This window comes from Heterodontus francisci, chromosome 48 (assembly GCF_036365525.1).
Source record: "Heterodontus francisci isolate sHetFra1 chromosome 48, sHetFra1.hap1, whole genome shotgun sequence".
Classification (NCBI taxonomy): Eukaryota; Metazoa; Chordata; class Chondrichthyes; order Heterodontiformes; family Heterodontidae; genus Heterodontus; species Heterodontus francisci.
The window spans coordinates 5,720,169-5,744,161 of NC_090418.1; the positions used below are offsets into that span (position 1 = coordinate 5,720,169).

The window sequence follows — 23,993 nt, forward strand, 5'->3', positions numbered from 1 at the left end:
CAGTCCACTTTGGCCAGATCCTGTTTTATCAGATTGAAATCGGCCTTCCCCCAATTCAGTACTTTTATTTCCGGCCCGTCTTTGTCCTTTTCCATAACTACCTTAAATCTTACAGAGTTATGGTCACTATCCCCGAAATGCTGCCCCACTGACACTTCTACCACTTGTCCAGCTTCATTCCCTAGGATAAGGTCCAGTACCGCCCCTTCTCTTGTAAGTCTTTCTACGTACTGGCTCAAAAAGCTCTCCTGTATGCATTTTAAGAATTCCGCCCCCTTTAAGTCTTTTGCACTAAGACCATCCCAGTTGATATGAGTTAAGTTGAAATCCCCTACTATTATTACCCTATTATTTTTACATCTCTCTGAGATTTGCCTACATATCTGCTCCTCCATCTCTCCCTGACTGTTTGGAGGCCTGTACTACATTCCCAGGCAAGTAATTGGCCCCCTTTTTGTTTTTAAGTTCTACCCATATGGACTCATTTGAGGAACCTTCTAAGATTTTAGATTTAGAGATTTAGAGATACAGCACTGAAACAGGCCCTTCGGCCCACCGAGTCTGTGCCGACCGTTAACCACCCATTTATTTATACTAATCCTACACTAATTCCATATTCCTACCACATCCTCACCTGTCCCTATATTGCCCTGCCACCTACCTATACGAGTGACAATTTATAATGTCCAATTCACCTATCAATCTGCAAGTCTTTTGGCATGTGGGAGGAAACCGGAGCACCCGGAGGAAACCCACGCAGACACAGGGAGAACTTGCAAACTCCACACAGGCAGTACCCAGATATGAACCCGGGTCGCTGGAGCTGTGAGGCTGCGGTGCTAACCACTGCGCCGCCCTCCTTACTGCAGTAATTGTGTCCTTGATCAACAGTGCAATGCCAATTCCTCTTTTATCCCCTCCCCTGTCGTGCCTGAAGATTCTATACCCTGGAATATTGAGTTGCTAGTCCTGCCCCTCCCTCAACCATGTCTCTGTGATAGCAATAATATCATATTCCCATGTGTTAGATCAATGCCCTCAATTCATCTGCCTCACTAGTAAGACTCCTTGCGTTAAAATAGATGCAATCCAGCCTTGCATTTTTCACTTGCGCCTTAACAGGTCTATATTTGCTCAGCCTTCCAGAATGACTCAGTTTCTCTTTTATATTTGACTGTGCATCACCCCCTACTGTACCTCCACTCGGTATCCCATCCCCCTGCCAAATTTGGAGGGCCGTTGCGGAGTCACGGAAAGGTTACGGCACAGAAGGAGCCCACTCGGCCCGGCCCGGCCCCACCCCACCCCTGCTCTTTCCCTTTCGGAATTCGCGACGGGGATCCGACTCCGCCGGCCTCTCCGGGGCGGGGTGCAGCGCATTCCGGGCTGGTTGTGCTAAGAGGAAGGAAATCTGCCATCCTTACCTGGCCTGGCCTGCATGGGACTCCAGAACTACAGCAAATTGACTGTTGGCTCGGCGATCGATTGAGGCAGTTGGTTGTAGTTCCCGTGGGCTGGCGTTGCCATGGGGATGGGGGCGGGTGGATGAGCTCGGGCTTCCATTGAGCGGGTCTGTCTCCAGGGGCGGTCCGTGCGCTAATGGAGTCCCTCTGCGAGTACCTGATGTATTTCCCGGCTGGGCCGGTTCCGGATTATAGGCGGTACCGCAGCCTGCCCCGCCGGGCCCAGCTCTACCTGGGGGAGACGGTGCACTTCGTGCTGGTGGTGCGGTGCCGCAGCCCGGTCCCCGGCCCCGATGAGGCCGGCGGCCTGGACCCCCCGGGCTGGAAGGAGCTGTCCTCCTCCCTCTCCGCCCTGGCCAGCGTCTACCCCGGCCTCCAGCAGCAGCAGCCGCCGCAGCGGGAGGAGGAGATTGTGGTCGAGGCGGGCGATCAGCCCCGGGGCCTGGGCTTTGGCCTTGGCTTCGGCTTCGGGCAGCCGGAGGAGGCCCAGCAGGAGCACGGCAGCTTCCGTGAGTGCCGGGCTCTGCTCACCCATAGCGGCGGGGGTTCCGGCAAGGACGGCGGCTGCAGGAGCCAGGTGAGCAGCGAGGCCTTGGGTGCATTGGGTGGGGGTGTGCCAGCTGGGTGCATTGGATGGGGGGGAGAGGTGCCAGCTGGGTGCATTGGATGGGGGGAGGTGCCAGCTGGGTGCATTGGATGGGGGGAGAGGTGCCAGCTGGGTGCATTGGGTGGGGGTGTGCCAGCTGGGTGCATTGGATGGGGGGGGGAGAGGTGCCAGCTGGGTGCATTGGATGGGGGGGGGGGAGAGGTGCCAGCTGGGTGCATTGGATGGGGGGAGATGCCAGCTGGGTGCATTGGATGGGGGGAGGTGCCAGCTGGGTGCATTGGATGGGGGGGAGAGGTGCCAGCTGGGTGCATTGGATGGGGGGGAGAGGTGCCAGCTGGGTGCATTGGATGGGGGGAGGTGCCAGCTGGGTGCATTGGATGGGGGGAGGTGCCAGCTGGGTGCATTGGATGGGGGGGAGAGGTGCCAGCTGGGTGCATTGGATGGGGGGAGGTGCCAGCTGGGTGCATTGGATGGGGGGGAGAGGTGCCAGCTGGGTGCATTGGATGGGGGGGAGAGGTGCCAGCTGGGTGCATTGGATGGGGGGGGGGGAGAGGTGCCAGCTGGGTGCATTGGATGGGGGGGGGGGGAGAGGTGCCAGCTGGGTGCATTGGATGGGGGGAGGTGCCAGCTGGGTGCATTGGATGGGGGGAGGTGCCAGCTGGGTGCATTGGATGGGGGGGAGAGGTGCCAGCTGGGTGCATTGGATGGGGGGAAGAGGTGCCAGCTGGGTGCATTGGATGGGGGGAGGTGCCAGCTGGGTGCATTGGATGGGGGGGAGAGGTGCCAGCTGGGTGCATTGGATGGGGGGGAGAGGTGCCAGCTGGGTGCATTGGATGGGGGGGAGAGGTGCCAGCTGGGTGCATTGGATGGGGGGCGGGGGGAGAGAGCGGAGAGGTGGTGGATGGGGGGGTGGGAGGGGAGAGGTGGTGGATGGTGGTGGTTGTGGGGGTGGGGAGAGGTGCCAGTTGGGTGCATTGGTTTGGGGGGAGGTGCCAGCTGGGTGCCTTGGATGGGGGGAGGTGCCAGCTGGGTGCATTGGATGGGGGGAGGTGCCAGTTGGGTGCATTGGATGGCACAGGGCTGGTGCTGGTTGCTTCAAGCCCTGCCTTCGTGCTCACAGTCTGTTGAAAGCATGCTACTGGGTGGTGATGGCACAGCTGGATTGACCGTACAGGAGGTCGATTACACTTGTTTGAGAACTCCCTGCTACTGTCAGATAGTGACAGTTAATTCTGACAGTTGGCACTGGGGTGTCTGTAAACGTCGTCACAGTTCAATGTTTTAGATGGAGGCTTAAGTTGAAAAATTCATGAATACTTTGATTTTACCCAAACATATGTTTTAGTTGACGAGCATAATGAAACGCGCTGGGGTTACAGCCCTTCAAGGTTAATTTGAGTTCACACTGTTTTTAACACTTCTGTTGAGTCCCATTTCCCTATACTGACATATTGCGAGAGTGGTTAGTAGAGCATATGGGATCCTAGGCTTCATAAATAGAGGCATTGAGTACAAAAGCAGGGAAATTATGCTGAACCTTTACAAAGCTCTGGTTCGGCCCCAACTGGAGTATTGTGCCCAGTTCTGGTCATCACACTTCAGGAAGGATGTGAGGGTCCTTGAGAGGGTGCGGAGGAGATTTACCAGAATGGTTCCAGGGATGGAAGATTTTGGTTACAAAGTTAGGTTGGCAAAGCTGGGTTGGTTCTACATGGAACAATGGGGAGATTTGCTTGAAGTGTACAAGATTATGACAGGCTTAGATAAGTTAGACAAGGAAAAACTGTTCCCATTAACAAATGGTCCCAAGGACTAGGGGGACACAGATTGAAAGTTTTGGGCAAAAGATGCAGGGGGGGAATGTGAGGAAGCACTTTTTTTACACGGCGAGTGGTAATGACCCGGAGCTCGCTGCCCACAAGGGCGGTGGAAGCGGAGACGATCAATGACTTCAAGAGGAAGTTGAATGGCCACCTGAGAGAAATGGACTTGGGCTATGGGGATCGTGCGGGGGATTGGGACTGACTGCGTAGCTCCGTGGAGAGCCGGCATGGACTCGAAGGGCCGAATGGCTTCCTGTACCGTAAATGACTCTCTGACTCAACTGTCTCAGCTTCCTAATTGTTGAGAATTGTGTTCCTTGCAGTTTGTTTTAAGCATGGCTGCATATCTAAGTTTGTTGCACTGTTTACCTGCAGTGTATTGGCATTTGGCAGAATAGTTTCTTTCATTATAAAATGAGGGAGCCATGGCATTTGAGTGTCTGTTTCTCAAAACCTGTTTTCTGCTTGTACTCCAAACCGTTGGCGCAGTTGTTCTGAAGCAAGGCATGCAGGACGAATTGGGATGTGTTATAATTACTCAGCATCCTAAACCGCTATAATTGCCACTGCTGCAACCAGTTATCTACCTTTTGTGGGGCGGGGGGGGGGGGACACGACAGATCCCATGGCAATATTTGATGAAGAGCTGGGAGTACTCTGGTGTCTTGACAAACATTACTTCCTCAACGAACACCCGCCCAGAGCTGATCACCTGGTTATTTGTTCATATGCTGTTTACATAAAATTCAATAATTTTAGATCGTAACCTCTACCCCCATTTTTTTTCTTTCTTGCTGGTTTGCTCCCCCCCACCCCCCAGCCTTTTTTCTTTCTTTGTGTTTGGATGGTTGCCATTCAGCCATTTACACCTCATCCAGACACATCTTCTGTTTTTCCACTTGGCTTTGTACCAGGAAAGCTTTTGCCATTTAATCTCTCCTGCCCACCCACCCTTCACTTGCTTAAAACCTATTACATTTCTAACTTTTCACAGTTCTGATGAAAGATCACAGACCTGAAACGTTAACTCTGTTTCTCTCTCCACAGATGCTGTCAGACTTGCTGAGTATTTCCAGCATTTTCTGCTTCTATCTCAGATTTCCAGCATCTGCAATATTTTGATTTTGTTTGCACTTCCACGTTCTCCTTCAGGATGTGCTTATCCTGCATCCTGGTCACAGGACTTGAAATCTTTCCTGAATTGTATTTAAATAACCCAGTGAATTTGCCAATAGTTGAAGAATATGTTTGGTATAGTCATCACATCATTGATATTGCAGCACGCAAGGAGGCCTAGTGAGCCTGTGCTTTTGCTGGTTCTTCAGTTGATCTCCTGTCACTGTCTCTCTTCTAGATTCTTCCTTACTTATGATATTCCCCCTTTATCAGGAAAGGCTGAACATGCTGGGGCTTTTTTTCACTGGAAAAGAGAAGGCTGAGGGGGTGATGACCCAGGAGAGGTCTTTAAGATTATGAAGGGGTAAACGGAGAGACTTTCCTACTTGTAGGGTTGACAATGACTAGAGGCCTTAAACATAGCATAGTCACCAGTAAATCCATCAGGGAATTCAGGAGAAACTTCTTTGCCCAGAGAGTGGTGAGAATGCGGAACTCACTACCACAGGGAGTGGTTGAGGTGAGTTAAGGGGAAGCTGGATAAACACATGAGGGAGATGGGAATAGAAGGATATGCTGATGGGTTGAGATGAGGAGGGGTGGGAGGAGGCTAGTGTGGCATGGGCCTGTTGGGCCGAATGGCCTGTTCCGGTGCTGTTAATTCCATGTAATTTGAGATGATCTGGTCTCTGTGTCGATAGCCACTTGTGGTAAAGCAATCCATGTTCTAGAAATTCAGTGTGACAGTAACTCTTCTAACTTGCTGCATTGCCCTGCTGGTGATCCTGAGTCTACCCCATCAGGGCCCACTCCTGCCCTCAACCCCAACCAATTCACCACCCAGTGGAAAGAATCTCTTACCGCCTCCTCAGAATTTCAAATGCCTTCGCTCGGAGACGCGAGCATGAGCCAGCCGTGCGGAGTGTTGCTCCACAATGAGCCAGAACCACCTCCATCGGTGGACGTGTTCTGATGATGAAGCAAAAGAAATGACGTGAGACATGTCACACTGAGTTGAAAAGCCTCCAAACAAACTTTGAAATGAAATTCTCTACAGTTAAAAGTCTCCATTCCAGAAAGTTGCCCCTTGCAAAAGTTGGGAGGAGGCTCGTGTGGAGCATAAACACCAGCACAGACCGGTTGGGCCGAATGGCGTTTTGGTGCAGTAAATTCAATGTTCCCTTTGATCTCTCCTTAACCTTATTGGGTACGTGAGAGGACGCCAATTTGTTTATCTGAGACTTGTCTAACTGCTCGTTGCTGTTGTAATTCTGGAGAATCTTTGCTGAGCTCTTTTCAGAGGCTGTAATATCATTCCTGTTGTGCGGTCGGAACCCAAAACTTCCTATGATTCTAAATGCATGCAATTCTCCCATTGTGGCCAACAACTTGTACAGTATCAGTATCACTTTTTGGCCTTTGTATTCAATTGCTAATATATAATTTAAAAAAACCAGCATCCTATTTCTCTTCCATAATTTTGTCTACTTTTACATCTACTTAGAAACATTTACATATCTGCACACTTAGGTTCCCCCTTCCCTCATGGAGATAATGAGTTTGCACCTATTAATAGAATCTTGAAACTTGATTTTAGCAAGATTTTGACAAGGTCCCACATGGCAGACTGGTCAGAAAAAAAAAAGCCCATGGGATCTGAGGGAGAATGATAAGTTGGTTCCAAAATTGGCTCAGTGGTAGGAAGCAAAGGGTAATGGTCGGTGGGTGTTTCTGTGCCTGGAAGGCTGTTTCTGGTGGAGTTAGGCAGGGGTCAGTATTGGGTCCCTTGCTTTTCATGGTGCAAATCAATGATTTAGACTTAAATATAAGAGGCATGATAAAGAAGCTTGCATCTGATACAAAAATTGGACATGTGATTGATGATGAGGAAGAAAGCTTTAGACTGCAAAAGTGACGAGGAAAAACATTTTCATGTAGCGATTGGTTGAGGTCTGGAATGCGCTGCCTGAGTGTGGTGGGGGCGGGTTCAACCGAAGCATTCAAAAGGGAATTGGACTGATATATGAAAAGGAAGAATGTGCAGGGTTACGGGGAGAAGGCAGGCGAATGGAACTGAGTGAATTGCTCTTTCAGAGAGCTGGTGCGGACACGATGGGCTGAATGGCCGCCTTCTGCACTGTAACAATTCTGTGACTGGTAAGGTGGGTGGAAAAGTGGCCAATGGAGTTCCATCTGGAGAATTGTGAAGTAATGCATTTGGGGAGGGCAAACAAGGCAAGGGAATACACAATAAACGGGAGGATATTGAGAAACAGAGAAACCTTGGAGTGCATGTCCACAGATCCCTAAAGGTAGCAGGGCAGGTGGTTAAAGCGGGTTTACAAGATACTTTCCTTTATTAGCCGACGCATGGAATATAAGACCATGGAGGATATACTAGAACTGTATAAAACACTCGTATGGTCACAGCTATAGTACTGCGTACAACCCTGGTCACCGCCTTACAGGAAGGATGTGATCACACCGGTGAGGGTACGGAGGAGATTTATGAGGACGTTGCGAGAAAATTGAGAATTTTAGCGATGAGAAAAGATTGAATGGACTGGGGTTGTTTTCCTTGCAACAGAGGAGGTTGAGGGGAGATTTAATGGAGGTATATAAAATTGAGGGGCCCAGATAGAGTGGGTAGGAAGGACCTATTTCCCTTAGCAGAGATTTGGTGGGGTGAGGGGGACTTTGACTTAAAGTAATTGGCAGAGGAATTAGAGGGGAGTTGAGAAATATTTTCACCCAGAGAGTGGTGGGGCTCTGGAACTCACTGCCTGAAAGGGTGGTAAAGGCAGAAACCCTCACCGCATTTAAAAAAAGTATTTGGACGTACACTTGAAGTGCTGCAACCTACAAGGTTACAGACCAAGAGCTGGAAATTGAGATTAGGCCGGCTGGCTCTTTTTCAGCCAGCCACACGATCGTCTGAATGGCCTCCTCCTGTGTCATGTATTTCTGTGATTCTATAAGAGCGTGCATTTATATAGCGTCTTTCAAGACCTCCGGACATCCCAAAGCACTTTACAGCTAAGTACTTTGAAGTGTAGTCATTGTTGTAATGTTGGAAACACGGCAGCCAATTTGCACCCAGCAAGCTCCCACAATCAAAATTGCAATAATGACCATATCATCTGCTTTAATGATGCTGGTTGAGGGGGAAATATTGGTCCGGGGTTAACCCCGCTACTTCTCCTCGAAATAGTGGCCTTGGGAGCACGTGCGGCCACCTGAGCGGACAGACAGGGCCTCTGTTTTAATGTCTGATCCAAATGATGCCTCCAACAGTGCAGCACTCCCTCAGGACTGCACAGGGAGTGTCAGCCTAGATTTGTGCCCTAGTCTCCAGAGTGGGACGTGAACCCACAACCTTTGGGCTCCCAGGTGAATGTGCTGCCCACTGAGCCATTAGACGTGTTAGTGGAGCAGGCTGATCGCAGAGGAAATGTTGAAGTAAAGCATTTTGATGGGGGCGGGGAAGAAAGAACAAAAGGGAAGCATACCCTAAACGAGAAGAGTGAAGCAACAGAGGGATATTGGGGTTGCCATATCTTTGTAAAGCTGAAAGTGCTGGAAGGAAGGAAAGACCAAAAAATAAACAGTATGTGCTCTGGGATTTTGCTAAATCGCACAAAACCTTGTTGAATTTTTGTGTGCAGTTCTGGGCCCTCCTTTATTGGAAGGATATTGGAGACTAGGACAGGCGACAGTGAAGATTCACTAACATGAATAACTGTGGAGAAAAGCTTGATAAATTGAGCCTTTTTTTTGATGGGAGCAGTGTGGGTTAAAGGGGACCTCAGGTTTTCTTCATTCTAAAAGGCTTTTGAAAGGTAAATCGTAAGAAATTACTTTCACTGGTTGGTGAGTTGGGCAAAACCTTTAGCATCAACAGGTGGAGAAGGAAGGGCAGAGAATTGTTTTCCATACAGGGAGATGTTGGAACTCTTTACTGCATCAATGCAGGGAATAAAATGATAAGTACTCATAGCTCAGAAACAGGCCATTCAGCCCAGCTGGTCTGTGCCAGTATTTCTGCTCCACATGAGCCTCCTCCCATCCTATCAACTTGTCCTTCTATTCCTTTCTCCCTCCTGTGTTTATCCAGCTTCCTCTTAAAGGAAACTGCACCATTCGCCTCAACCACACCCTGTAGTAGCAAGTTCCACATTCTCAGCATGCTCTGGGTAAAGGTGTTTCTCCTGTATTTCTGATTGGATTTATTATTGACTATCTTGTGTTCATGGCCCCTAGTTTTGGTCACACTCACAAGTGGAAATATCTTCCCTATGTCTGCCCTATCAAACCCTTCCATAATCTTGAAGACCTCAATCAGGGCATCCTCCAGCCTTCTCTTTTCTAGAGAAAAGAGCCCTAGCCTGTTCAGTCTTTCCTGATGGGTAAAATCCCTCAGCTCTGAAAGGAGAGTACACAATAAGAAGAGAAAAAGGGCAAGGGAAATAGGATTACATAGAGCCAGGTGAAGAGCTAGCACTAGCACAGACACGATGGGCTGAAAGGCCTCCTGTGTACTGTCGCATTTGTCACAATGCAAGCGTTCACAGTATCTGAGTATTATAAGTTCATCATTGGGCTGGACTGCAAACCAGGTGGACTCTGTTCAAGGTCATTGAGGGTATGAAACACATTCAGATTAGTCTTTGTGTCTGTTGAGGAGGGGGAGGGAAGCAGGAATTTTATGGCAGTGTCTGCCTTAACCAGGAATTGACCTGTGCGGATCCACGGGGGTAGAACCATTGGCAGCGCTTGTGAAATAAATGCTTTCAATGCCCAGGGTTGGAAAAGAGATTTTTCACTCTCTGCTGCGAATTGCTGCATTCAAAAAACAGTGCAAAATCAATAAATCGTTAATGGAATCATAAATGTTGGGAGTGCTGAAGAATCGAAAATTGGATTTTCTTGTTGAGCTGCGCAGCTTGTTAATGCACCCGGGACTTTGCTTGTTCGGTTGTTGCCTCACAATTGATTATGTAAATCCTGTTTTCAGTTTGCATGAGTATTCTCCAGCACGCTTTCATTTAAAAAAAAGAGTTCCATCATACCACTGTTGAAAGCCTCTGAAGACACTTGAAATTATTCGAGAGAGGAATTAAAGTAATGGATGAGAATAGAAAATGGAGCTATTATGTCAAGTCTGCAGTATTCAGCATTTAAACTGCAGAATGTTCTGTGTGGACGACTTCGCCTCTAAGTTAAAGCTTTATTGCAGTTGTGAACAGGAAGGACTTGAGCTGCTCGGAATTTCCATTGAATGTTCCTTGGTCAGACAGGGCGCAGGTTCTGTGCAGATTAAAGCTCCCCGCCCCAATAGTACCCCGTGACATTGTGGCAAAGATAATTTAGATGTCCACTGTAGCTTAATGAGTAGCGCTCTCGTGTCTCAGTTGGAAGGTTGTGGGCTCAGTTCCCACTGCAGAGACCCGAGCACAGAATCCAGGCTGACGCTCCTAGCGTCGGTACTGAGGGAGTACAGCACTGTCGGAGGTGTCGTCTCTCGGATGAGACTTTGAACCGAGGCCCCTTTCTGCCCCCTCGGGTAGATGTAAAAGGTCCCACGGGACTATTTGCTGGGGAGTTCTCCCTGATATTTATCCCTCGACTAATATCGCTTTTTAAAAAAAAACCTGGTAATTTTCCCACTGTTGTTTACGGGATCTTGCTGTGCACAAATTGGCTGCATTTCCTACATTACAGCAGTGACTCCACTTCAAAAGGAGTTTGTTGACGGTCAAGTGCTTTGGGTGTCCTGAGCTTCTGAAAGGTGCTATATAAATGCACGTTTGTACAGTCTAATGAAACCTATTTGTTAAAAGTTTCTTGTAACAGTTGGCGAAGATTTATGCTGATATCTACCTCTTTTGATTCTTTTAAAAATTTGGCCATCTCCCCATTATCAGTTATTTTCTCTCCCTCTCTGTCACTTGTATCCTCTCACACACCACCCATTATTCCCAGATAAGAGCTGTAGAGGCATTGGCTGACGGTCCTTTACCAGTTCCACTCCTGAGTAAAGGGGGATTTGCGAATGCCTTTTCAAATGCTGTCTGGGTTTATGCCAGACGAAGCCTTGACTAATGCTTATTTTCCAACTGCTCTTCCTAAGAGATTTAGTATCCACCTCCACTTGGGTTTAATCTGTGGATCCCATTGATGCTGTTGCTAATCAGCTCTGAAGTCTGTTGAACAGTTTCAACATGGTCTACTCCCTTCCAAATGCATTATCACACCCCTCAGAGCTGGTGTGTTTCATCCTCGTGTGCCTGCAGATTAGCTTCATGCTTTCACTTTGTAAATGGTGAGCTTTTCACCTGACCCGGGTCCTCACGCTCGAGCCTAATTTGAGAGTGTTGACAAATGGAGCAGCAATGCATCGTATCCTAAAGCAGCCCGATCGTGTCCTCTTCCTGACGTCTACACGTGCACTTTCCGTCATGGGTTGCTGGTTAGTGACGAGCCTGCAGGAGTTCTGGTTTAAAATGCCTTGTCCCTTCCCCACTTCTCCCCTTCCCTAGCTCAGAGGCACAACAACAGCTTGCATTTATATAGCGCCTCTAACGTAGTAAAATGTCCCAATGCGCCGCATGGCAGCGGAATCAGAGAGTAATTGACACTCAGCCCAAGGAGCAGGTATTGGGACATGCGACCAAAAGCTTGGTGAAAGAGGTAGGTTTTAAGGAGCATCTTAAAGGAGGAGAGCGAGGCGGAGAGGCACAGGGGGTTGGGAAAGAAATTTAGGAGCTTAAGTTCTAGATGGCTGGAGGCAATGGCGGGGTGAATGAAGTGCAGGATATGCAGGAGGCCAGAGTTAGAGGAGCCTTGAGATCTCGTAGGGTTTTAGTGTTGGAGGAGGTTACAGGGATGAGGAGGACTGAGGCAAGGGAGAGTACAGACTATTTGTATAGGTTGCTTTAGGGTACTATTACACTGTCAAGTTTGCGTTGTTGTGAGGAGGGCTTTTAACTGAGTCATGCAATGGGTGTAAGCACACATGTACAGAATTGTCATAGTGGATTCACAATCTTTCCAGCTGCAGTCAACTCTTAGTGGCTTAAATCCAGCCTTGTAACGTAATCACAAGGATCATATTAACTTGACAACTGAACACCATTTAATCATTCATTCGGCAATTCAGCAGAACAAAGGCCAAAGGGAAATCCCTTTAGCAGATAACGTTTTACACAAAACCGGCTACACCAATGTATGTTTAAAAATCCATTGTACGGTTTGATAACTTAATTTTCTAGTTAACCAAGGAATGATTGATAGGAGATTAGAATTAATCCAGTAAAGGACAATAGGGTAAAAAGTGTCATTTTCCTCTCTTGTAATTAGGGGAGCTAATGCCCTGTTTATTTTTGTATTCGTTTGTGACGTGGGCATCGCTGGCAATGCCATCCTTAAATGCCCTTGAGAAAGTAGTGGTAAGTTGCCTTCTTGAAGCGCTGCGGTCCGTGTGGTGTAGATACACCCACAATGCTGTTAGGAAGGGAGTTCAGGGATTTTGACCCAGCAATAGTGAAGGAATGGCGATATAGTTCCAAGTCAGGATGTGTGTGTGATTTGGAGGGAACTTGCAGGTGATGGTGATCAATGAGATCACCTCTCATTCTTCTAAGGTCCAGAGAGTGTAAGCCTAGTCTACTCAGTCTCTCCTCAATCTCCGCAGAGAGGAATAGAAGGAAATACTGAAAGGGTGAGATGAAGAGAGGTGTTTGGAGGTTCACACAGAGCTTAGACACCAGCATGGACCATTTGGGCCAACTATCTTGTTTCTGTACTGTAAATCCTATGTAATGTTATTTCTCACAGAATATGGTCTATACTGTGAGAAACCATCCAAGAGATCCTTTTCCAATGATATCGCAGCATTTGTTTCTGTTGGAGCATGGATCACATACTCGGAATGATGGGAAGAAAAAGCATTCTACCTTTCCCACTTGATCTGTCAGTTAACCCTATGAACAGAAATTAATCACACTGTTTTTAACTCCCCTGCACTCTTGATATGAAACCCAATGCCATTGACTCTGAGTTGAATTGGGGAACGTCCCATTAGTGCTTTCGGGTTCTTCTGTTTGCATGTTCACCGTGCTGTTCCATTCTTGAAGCAGAATTCTTAAGAGGCTTGCCAGGGTAGATACTAGGAGGCTGTTTCTTTCCCCTGCTGAAGAGTTTAGAATTTGGGGTTGCAGTCTCAGAAATATGGGTTGGCCATTTAGGACTGATGAGAAATTTCTTCTCTCAGGGTTGTGAATCTTTGGAATTCTGTACCCCTGAGAGCTGAGATGTATATTCAAGACAGAGGCTGATAGATTTTTGGGCACTAAAGGGATCAAGGGATATGGAGATAATACAGGAATGTAGAGTTGAGGTCGAAAATCAGCCATGATCATCGTGAATGGTGGGGCAGGCTCGAAGGGCCAAATGGCCCACTCTGCTCTTATCATGTTCGAGGATGCCATGGCTGTGTCTTTCTAAGTTTATGATGAGGTGGGTTCCTTTGTTTTCGGTCTTAATTATTTCTTGAAAAATATGGGCAGCCACAAATAAAAAATGCTGAGAATTTCCCTCACCTGAAAGGAGAGTAATCCCATCACTTTGAGGAGGAAGCAACCAGTCGTGGGCAGCTACCAACAGCAATCAAAAAGGTTAATGGAATATTAGTATTTCTCTTGAGCGATCTGGAAAATAAATTGTGGGGGAATGATGGAATATACTTGCTTTGTTGGGGAAGCTCAGGACAAGAGAGCATAACCTTTAAAATGGGTACCCCATTCAAGAGCAAAATTGGGAAGCATTTTTCTAAAAAATGTTGTGGAAATCTGCAACACCCTTTCCCCAAAAGCCAGTGGATGCAGGGTCTACTGAAGACTGCAATCCGTAGATTTTTGTTTAGCAAGGATGACGGATGTGGAGCAAAGGCGGGTAAATGGATTTGAGGTACAGATCGGCCATGATTTAATCGAATGGCAGAATTGGTTTGAGGGGCTGAATGGCCGCCTCCTGTCGCTGTTCCTGCTTCCTATGTTTCTGACTTTAGAGGAGATATTTTGGAGGCTTGTTTGGGGGGTGGTGGGTGGGTGTTGGAGGAGGTTACAGAGGGGGCGAGGCCATGGAGGGATTTGAAAACAAGGAAGAGAGTTTTAAAATTGCGGTGTTGGTTAAATGGGAGCCAGTGTAGGTCAGCGAGCACAGGAGTGTTGGGGGAATGCATCCTGGTGCGAGTTAAGAGACGGGCAGCAGAGTTTTGGCTGACTTCAACTTCGGAAAGGTGGCTCAACTGTGGCTTACGAAAGAAATTGGGGATAGTATTAGATCCAAAGAGGAGGCACATAAAATTACCAGAAAAAGCAGCAAGTCTGAGGATTGGGAGCAGTTTAGAATTCAGCAAAGGAGGACAAAGAGGTTGATTAAGCGGGGGGAAATAGAGTATCAGTAAACTTGCGGGGAACATCAAAACTGACTGTAAAAGCTTCTATAAATATGTGAAGAGACAAAGATTAGTGAAGACAAATGTAGGTCCCTTACGGTCAGAAACAGGGGCAATTATAATAGGGAACAAAGAAATGGCAGAACAATTAAACACATACTTTGGTTCTGTCTTCACAAAGGAGGACACAAATAACCTCCCAGAAATTTTAGGGAACCAAGGGTCTAATGAGAGGGAGGAACTGAAGGAAATCAGTATTAGTAAAAAAAAAAAAATAGTGCTAAGGAAATTAATAGGGTTAAAGGTTAACAAATCCCCAGGGCCTGATAATCTACATCCCAGAGTACTAAAGGAAGTGGCCCTGGAAATAGTGGATGCATTGGTGGACATCTTCCAAAATTCTATAGACTCTGGAGCAGTTCCTACAGATTGGAGGGTGGCAAATGTAACCCCACTATTTAAAAAAGGAGGGAGAGGAGAAACAGGGAATTATAGACCATTTGGCCTTACATCAGTCGTGGGGAAAATGCTAGAGTCTATTATAAAGGATGTGATAGCAGAACACCTGGAAAGCATAAACGGGATTGGACAAAGTCAGCATGAGTTTACAAAAGGGAAATCATGCTTAACAAATCTACTGGAGTTTTTCTGGATGTAACTAGTAGAATAGATAAGGGAGAACCAGTGGATGTGGTGTATTTGGATTTTCAGAAGGCTTTTGATAAGGTCCCACATAAGAGGTTAGTGTGCAAAATTAAAGCACATGGGATTGGGGGTAATATACTGGCATGGATTGAGAATTGGTTGACAGACAGGAAACACAGAGTAGGAATAAACGGATCTTTATCCAGGTGGCAGGCAGTGGGGTACAGCAGGGATCAGTGCTTGGACCCCAGCTATTCACAATATATATTAATGACTTGGGTGAGGGAACTAAATGTAACATTTCCACGTTTGCAGATGACAAAAGCTGGGGGGGGAATGTGAGCTGTGAGGCGGATGCAAAGAGGCTCCAATGTGAATTGGACAAATGCATGGCAGATGCAGTATAATGTGGATAAATGTGAGGTTATCCACTCTGGTGGTAAAAACAGAAAGGCAGATTATCTGAATGGTGATAGATTGGGAAAGGGGGAGGTGCAACGAGACCTGGGTGTCCTAGTCGTTGAAAGCAAGCATTCAGGTGCAGCAAGCAGTTAGGAAGGCGAATGGTATGTTGGCCTTCATTACAAGAGGATTTGAGTACAGGAGCAAGGATGTCAGAGAGTCATACAGCACAGAAACAGGCCCTTCGGCCCATCGTGTCTATGCTGACCATCGAGCACCTAACTATTCTAATCCCATTTTCCAGCACTTGGCCCGTAGCCTTGTATGGTATGGCGTTTCAAGTGCTCATTTAAATACTTCTTAAATGTTGAGGGTTCCTGCCTCTACCACCTCTTCAGGCAGTGTGTTCCAGATTCCAAGCACCCTCTGGGTGAAATGTTTTTCTTCAAATCCCCTTTAAACCTCCTGTCCCTGATCTTAAATCTATGCCCCCTGGTTATTTACCCCTCCGCTAAGGGAAAACATTTCTTCCAATCTAGCCTATCAATGCCCCTCATAATTTTGTATACCTCAATCAGGTCCCCCCTCAGCCGTCTCTACTCTAAGGAAACAACCCTAGCCTTTTCAGTCTCTCTTCATAGCTGAAATGCTCCAGCCCAGGCAACATCCTGGTTAATCTCCTCTGCACCCTCTCCAGTGCAATCACATCCTTCCTATAGTGTGGTGCCCAGAACTGTACACAGTACTCCAGCTGTGGCCTAACTAGCATTTTATACAGCTCCATCATAACCTCCCTGCTCTTACATTTTATGCCTCGGCTAATAAAGGCAAATATCCCATATACCTTCCTATTCACCTTATCTACCTGTGCTTCTGCCTTCAGTGATCTATGGACAAGTACACCAAGGTCCCTCTGACCCTCTGTACTTCCTAGGGTCCTACCATTCAGTGCATATTCCCGTACCTTGCTAGTCCTCCCAAAATGCATCACCTCATACTTCTCAGGATTAAATTCCATTTGCCACTGCTCTGCCCATCTTACCAGCCCATCTATATCATCCTGTAATCTAAGGCTTTCCTCCTCACTATTTACGACACCACCAATTTTCATGTCATCTGCGAACTTACTGATCATACCTCCTATATTCACGTCTAAATCATTAATGTACACTACAAACAGCAAGGGTCCCAGCACCGATCCCTGCAGTACACCACTGGTCATAGGCCTCCACTCGCAAAAACACCCCTCAACCATCACCCTCTGCCTCCTGCCACTAAGCCAATTTTGGATCCAATTTGCCAAAATGCCCTGGATCCCATGGGCTCTTACCTTCTTAACCAATCTCCCATGCATAAAAAATAGGAGCAGGAGTAGGCCATTCAGCCCCTCAAGTCTGCCCCGCCATTCAATAAGACCATGGCTGATCTGTCCCAGGCCTCAACTCCTCTTTCGGCCCTGCTCCGCCTAACCCTCGACTCCCCGAGATTTCAAAAGTCTGTCTACCTCCTCCTCAAATACATTTAGTGACCTAGCCTCCACAACTGTCTGAGGCAGAGAATTCCAGAGATTCACCACCCACTGAGGGAAGAAATTCCTTCACATCTCAGTTTTAAATGTGTGCCCCATTATTCTGTAACTACGTCCCTAGTTCGAGATTCCCCCACTAGTGGAAACATGCGGGACCTTATCAAAAGCCTTACTGAAGTCTATGTAGACTACATCAACTGCTTTACTCTCGTCTACACATCTAGTCACCGCCTCAAAAAATTCAATCAAATTAGTTTGACGCCATCTCCCCCTGACAAAGCCATGCTGACTATCCCTGATTAGTCCCTGCCTCTCCAAGTAGCGATTAATCCTGACCCTCAGAATTTTTTCCAATAGTTTCCCAACTACTGATGTTAGACTCACTGGCCTGTAATTACCTGGTTTGACCCTGCTACCCTTCTTGAATAATGGTACCACATTTGCTGTCCTCCAGTCCCCTGGTACCTCTCCTGTGGCCAGAGAGGCTTTGAAAATTTGTGTCTGAGCTCCTGCTATCTCCTCCCTTGCCTCACATAACAGCCTGGGATACATCTTATCTGGGCCTGGGGATTTATCCACTTTTAAGCCTGCTAAAACAGCTAATACTTCCTCCCTTTCAATGCTAATATGTAAAAGTATATCACAATCCCCCTCCCTGATCTCTACACCTACATCGTCCTTCTCCATAGTGAACACAGATGAAAAGTAATCATTTAAAACTTCACCTATGTCCTCTGGCTCCACACACAGATTGCCACTTTGGTCCCTAATGGGCCCTACTCTTGCCCTGGTTATCCTCTTGCCCTTAATATACTTATAAAATGCCTTAGGATTTTCCTTTATCTTGCCCGCCAGTGTTTTTTCATGTCCCCTCTTCGCTCTCCTAAGTACTTTTTTAAGTACTCCTACACTTTCTATACTCCTCTAGTGTCTTACTACAGTTATACAGGGCCTTGGTGAGACCACATCTGGAGTATTGTGTGCAGTTTTGGTCTCCTTATCTGAGGAAGGATGTTCTTGCCATGGAGGGAGTGCAAAGAAGATTTACTAGGCTAACTCCTGGGATGGCAGGATTGACGTATGAGGAGAGATTGGTCGACAAGGCCTATATTCACTAGAGTTTAGAAGAGAGAGGGGATCTCATAAAAACCTATAAAATTCTAACAGGACTAGACAGGCAAGATGCAGGGAGGCTGATCCCGATGGCTGGGGAGTCCAGAACCAGGGGTCACAGTCTCAGGATACAGGGCATGCCTTTTAGAACCGAGATGAGGAGAAATTTCTTCACTCAGAAGGTGGTGAACCTGTGGAATTCTCTATCGCAGAAGACAGTGGAGGCCAAGTCATTTAAATATATTCAAGAAGGAGATAGATATATTTCTTAATGCCAAAGGGATCAAGGGATATGGGGAGAAAGCGGGAACAGGATACTGAATTAGACGATCAGCCATGATCTTTTTTGAATGGCGGAGCAGGTCCGAAGGGCCGAATGGCCTACTCCTGCTCCTATTTTCTATGTTTTATGGAGGGTAGAACGTGGGAGGCCAGCCAGGAATGCATTGTAATAGTCAAGTCGAGAGGTAACAAAGGCGTGTTTGATGGTTTCAACAGCAAATGAGCTGAGATGGGGCAGAGTCAAGAACATGTTGGAGGGCTTTACTTTTTGGAAGGCCTGGATTAATTTGACCCTGTTGCATGATGACATTCAGAAGAAAACAGCCAGATGGTTTTGGTGGTATCAGAATAAGGTTGCACCATTCTGGTTAATAAGTTTGAGAAACTTATTACGTTAAATTACGAGGTAATCACGGTATAATAAATGGAATTTACTCTGCAGCGCATTGTTGAGATTGCATGGCTCTGTGTAGAATATAGCCTGTGGTGTAATGTGGCAAGCTGCTTGATAGCTCCGAGACCCAGTTTAAATGATTTAAGCAGTCATGGAAAGCACCAGTAGTGTGTCAGAGCCTTGGACGTATTCCATAATGCTCTTCCAGGGATTTCCATTTGGCTGTTTTTCTGGCCTATCATCTTTTCCACGACTGCAGCCTTTGTAGCTACTGGTATTCTTTATCTACCTGAAGCTGTGATCTGTGATGAGCACGGGGAAAGTTGGCATAAGTGGTTATGTTACTGGTCCAGTAATCCAGAGTTCTGGACTAATTACATGAGTTCAAATCCCACCACAAAGTTAAATTCAGTTAATCAAGTAAATCTGGGAATAAGCTGGTTTCAGTAATGGATTGTCATTAAAAACTCAGGTTCATGGATGTCCTTCAGGGGGGGAAATGTGCCATCCTTACCTCGTCTGGCCTAGCTGTGACTCCAGACCTAAACAATATCGTTGACTCTGAACTGCCCTCTGCAGTGGTTTAGTAAGCCTGTCAGTTGTATAGCGATGGGCCATATATGCTGGCCTTGCCAGCAATGCCCTCATAATGTGAGTGAATAAAAAAAGAGGGCGAGTTGTTGTTCTACTTCTCCGCCCCCCCCCCCCAAAAAAAACCCCCACTCCCAGCTGCTACCCTGATGCGTCAGCTCCTGCCTCAGTGGGGAGCACTCTCACCTCCGAGTCAGAGGTTTGTGGGTTCAAGTCCCACTCCATAATCCAGGCTGCCATTCCCAGTGCAGTGCTGTTGGAGGTGCTGTCTTTCGGATGAGGCATTAAACTTTGGGGGGGGGGGTCCCCATCTGGCCCCTCAGATGGACGTGCGAGATCTCACGTTACTATTTTGACGAAGAGTAGTGGAGTTCTTCTTGGGCCAGTATTTGTCCGTCAAACAACCTCACTTTAAAAAAAAACAGATTATCTGCTCATTTATTTGATTGATGGCTGTTTGTGGGAGCTTGCTGTGCACACATTGGCTGCTGTGTTTCCTACACCACAACAGTGACTACACTTAAAAAAAAAAAGTGTTTCATTGGCTGTAAAGCACTTTGGGTCATCTTAAGGTTGGGAAAAGGCACTGGAGAAATGCAAGTTCATAAAGATGAATTTCACAACCTTTTACATGTTGCCGCTTTTCCTTATGTCACACAGTAATCGGTTTCTGTGGCTGGGAGAGGAGGGTGAGTTAATTAAAGCGCCATCAGAGGACTACCCACCGCTCTCCGTTGTATCAGCTTAATGTGCAGTGTTTGAAGATTCCTGCTTATCGCAGGTTTTTCTTAATACAGCTGGCTTTGCGTCACAGTGTTTGAATTGCAAAGCCTTTGGTGTGTGCTCCCGTGAGGCAGTTTGAAATGTTAGTCCATCTGTGGAGAAGGAAAGAATGCTATGGCTACCATTAATCACTTTCCTCTTTCCTCCTGCCCCCCCCAGCCCATTGCCACCCCTAAAAGCCCCTGTATTAGGAGAGTTGCAAAAGAGGATGATTTAATTATGTTCACAGATGTTGAGAATTTCCGCTTTGTGAGTTATTCACTTGGCCGCTTTCTGCTTTTATCCTTCCCTCCTGTCACAGATTAATATCTTGTTTCTTTCTCTCGAGAATGGAATGATCTATGAGAGCATCAAAATTTGTTTTTACTGCGCTTGGGCCATTATTTTTTTTGTCTGAATACAGATCGCTTTAGTTTTGCTTCTCTCAGCAAAAGCACCATTCAAAATCCTGCTGCACATGGGTTTTGCTTCCGAGAAAGTCTGGGGAGTGTTCTCCTTCCCCAAGCTCTCCATAATCTAGAACATAGCTGATTAATTTCCCCAAGACATTAATCTGAGATGAAACTTGACAAAATAAGCATGTGCCTCTTTTCCTGTTACTGTCTCTCTGCTCCTCCACGGCAGCACCCCGTCCCCATCTTTGTAACTTCCGCCGATCCTATAACGCTGTGGGATCTCTGCACTCCTCCAGTTCTGGCCCTTTGTCCATCCACCCCACCATTGCCGGCCATGCCTTCAGACGTCTAGGCGCCAAGCGCTGGATTGCCTTACCCGAGCCCCTCCGCATCTCCATCTCTCTTTCTCTCCTCTCTAGAGAACAGAGGGCAGAGAGGAGACCTGAAAGAGGCCTTTAAGGTTATGAAAGGATTCGACAGATAGAGAGAAAACGTTTTCACTTGCCGGGCAAACCAAAACAAGCAGATGGACTGAATGGTCTGTTTCTGTGCTGTTAATGCTATGTAGTACTGTCTTAAACTCGATGTTGTACAATAGCTTTCACAATCTCAGGCCATTCCAGTGTGCTTCACAGCCACTTTTGAAGTGCAGTCACTCTTGTAATGTAGGAAACGCAGCAGCCAATTTGTGCACAGCAAGAGCCCAGAAACAGCAATGAGATAATGTCCAGAAATTGCGTTTCAGTTATTTTGATTGAGGGATAAATATTTGCCGAGGACACCGGGGAGAACTCCTCTACTCTTCTTTGAAATTGATCTTTTACGTCCGCCTCGGTTTAACATCTCGTCCAAAAGGCTGCACCTCTGACAATGCAGCACTCCCCCAGCACTGCACTGTCCAAGATGCCGACCTAGGTTTAGTGCTCGAGTCCCCTGGATGGCATGTGTTCCTAACTGGGGTGCCCGGAGATGCGCTACAATAGTACTCAGCAGACCAGGCCAGAAAGGGGAAGGACTGTGCTTTCCAGTGACCCCTGCAGAAACGTGTATCTGTGCGGGTGAGATCAAAGTCAAATCATCTGCTGAACAGACGTTTCAGTGAGTTAGTGAAGGCGACACTGACACCTTGCAAAGAGTCATTGACTAGAGAGCATTGATGTGTTAGGGGACTGGGTGGGGGAAGAGATATCGGAGTGGCACAAACCTATGGAACTCCCAATAAACTGTCCCCTACAGTGGTTGGAACAAATACTGAAGTGCCTTTATATCAGAATCATACAGCACAGAATGAGGCCATTCAGCCCATCAATCCCCTGCCAGCTCTTTGAAAGAGCTATCCAATTAGTCTGACAGCCCTACATTTATCTGCTTTTCAATTCTTTATCCAATTCACCTTTTGAAAGTTACTATTGAATCTGCTTCCACCGCCCTTTCAGGCAGCGCGTTCCAGATCACAACATCAGCATTTTTAATAAAATTCTCTACATCTCCCTCCCCAGTTCTTTTACCAGTTATCTTCAATTTGTGTTCTCTGATTTCTAACCCTCCTGCCAGTAGAAACAGTTTCTTCCTGGTTTCTCTATCAAAAATCTTCATAGTTTTGAATGCCTCGATTAAATCTCCCCTCAACCTTTGCTGTAAAGATAATCACAGTTTCTGTGTAATCTCTCCACATAACTGTAGTCGCTCATCCCCGGTACCATTCTAGTAAATCTCTATTGCACCCTCACTAAGACATTTGATCTGAAGTATAAAATCTAGCCTGACGCTCCAATGCAGTCTGAGGGAGTGCTGCACTGTTGGAGGTGGCGTGTTTCAGAGAGGCAAGGCAGTTGTGATGAACATTTTATAGAGCACTGGTTCAGCCTCAGCTTGAGTGTTGGGTCTCTGGGTGATGTGCTTTGGGGTGGGTGCAGAGGAGGTTTTTGGAAGTGGTTCTGGGGATGGGGGTCTTCAGTCGTGTGGATGGATTGAAGGGTTTGGGTTGTTCTGCTTGTGGGGGGGGGGGGGTGATTGTGAGGAAATTTGATGGGGGTGTTTGAGTTCATGGTGGGGGGGAAATCTGGACGGAGCAGATGGAGAGAGAGAGAGATTGTTCCCGTTGGAAGGGAAGTCGGAGAGCATGGGGAAAAGCTTTTTCGCAGCGAGTGGTTAGGATCTGGAATGCACTGCCTGAGTGTGTGGTGGAGGCAGATTCAATTGTGGCTTTCGAAAAGGAATTGGACAATTTTCTGAAGAGAAAATATTTGCAGGGCTATGAGGACAGGGTTGGGGGAGTGGGACGAGCTAAATTGCTCTTGCAGAGAGCTGACATGGACATGACGGGCCAAGTGTCCTCCTCTTGTGCAGTAACCATTCTATGAGATGTCAAACTGAGGCCCCATCTCCCAGCTTAAGTGTACATAAAAGATTGCGTGGTGCTATATAAAGAAGAGCGGGGAAGCTCGCTCCAGTGTCCTGGGCCCCTCAACCAAAATCTGTCTCAAAAAAAAAAATCAGGTGATCTGGTCATTGTCACATTGCTGTTTGTGGGATCTTGCTGTGCGCAAATTGGCTGCCGTGTTTCCTACATTACAACAGTGACTACCCTTCAGAAATGCTTCATTGGCTGTAAAACGTGTTGGGACATTCTGTGATTGTGAAAGGCGTTATAGAAATGCAAGTTCTTCCAATAATTCTGATGGACAATGAATGCTTGTAGAATTAACATTGCAGGATTAGGATTCCAAACATGAAATCCGTCCTTTCTGAATCCAGGGAATAGAAAATGGATATTTTAGCCTCTGGATATAACAGGCATGAATATTGCAACACTGGAGTGGAGCCTGCTATCTCGTAGATCAATTTGGGTAAAATAGGTGTGAAGGGAGTTATGAATTTTTGAGCAGGTTGCCACATTCATTGGCTGAAGCAGGTGATAAGTGGATTGCAGTGTATTTTCTGAGTTCAGAGTGTGAACTAAATGGTTTTTGCTCAGCAGGGTGTGTTGCCTTCCTCTAGCAGAGGTGATTGTTAAAGACAACTTAATGCTTGGAGCAGCAACACTTGGGGCTTTAACAAAATACAGTCATTAGTGCGAGTTGAATCACAAATTTGCACTGGAACTGATTCCCGATGTGTATAATCGGAACCACCATGAGCAAGTGCTGAGATGACACTGTTTGCAGAATACATACAATTCTTCTGAACTTTCATTTTGTCCTTTGTTGATTTTTAATGCCTTCTCTTTTCCCCTCCATTTCTTGCTTAATTGACAACACCTCCTCCATTGCTGACTGATGTGATTCACCTTTGTGCCAGAAATCTATCGCTGTCAGTCTTGAATATACTGAATGACTGAGCATCCACAGCTCTCTGGGGTAGAGAATTCCAAAGATTCACAACCCTCTGAGTG

General features: G+C 46.8%; 1 protein-coding gene across 1 annotated transcript in view; it reads left to right on the top strand.

Moving 5' to 3' along the window:
- The first annotated feature begins 1,568 nt into the window (after positions 1–1,568).
- Positions 1,569–23,993, top strand: part of trappc14 (trafficking protein particle complex subunit 14) — an 89,541-nt gene continuing 67,116 nt past the window's right edge. The window contains exon 1 of the mRNA XM_068023538.1: positions 1,569–2,040. Within this exon, the coding sequence (XP_067879639.1) occupies positions 1,600–2,040 (441 nt within the window). The 5' untranslated portion in view covers positions 1,569–1,599. The remainder of the gene's footprint in view (positions 2,041–23,993) is intronic.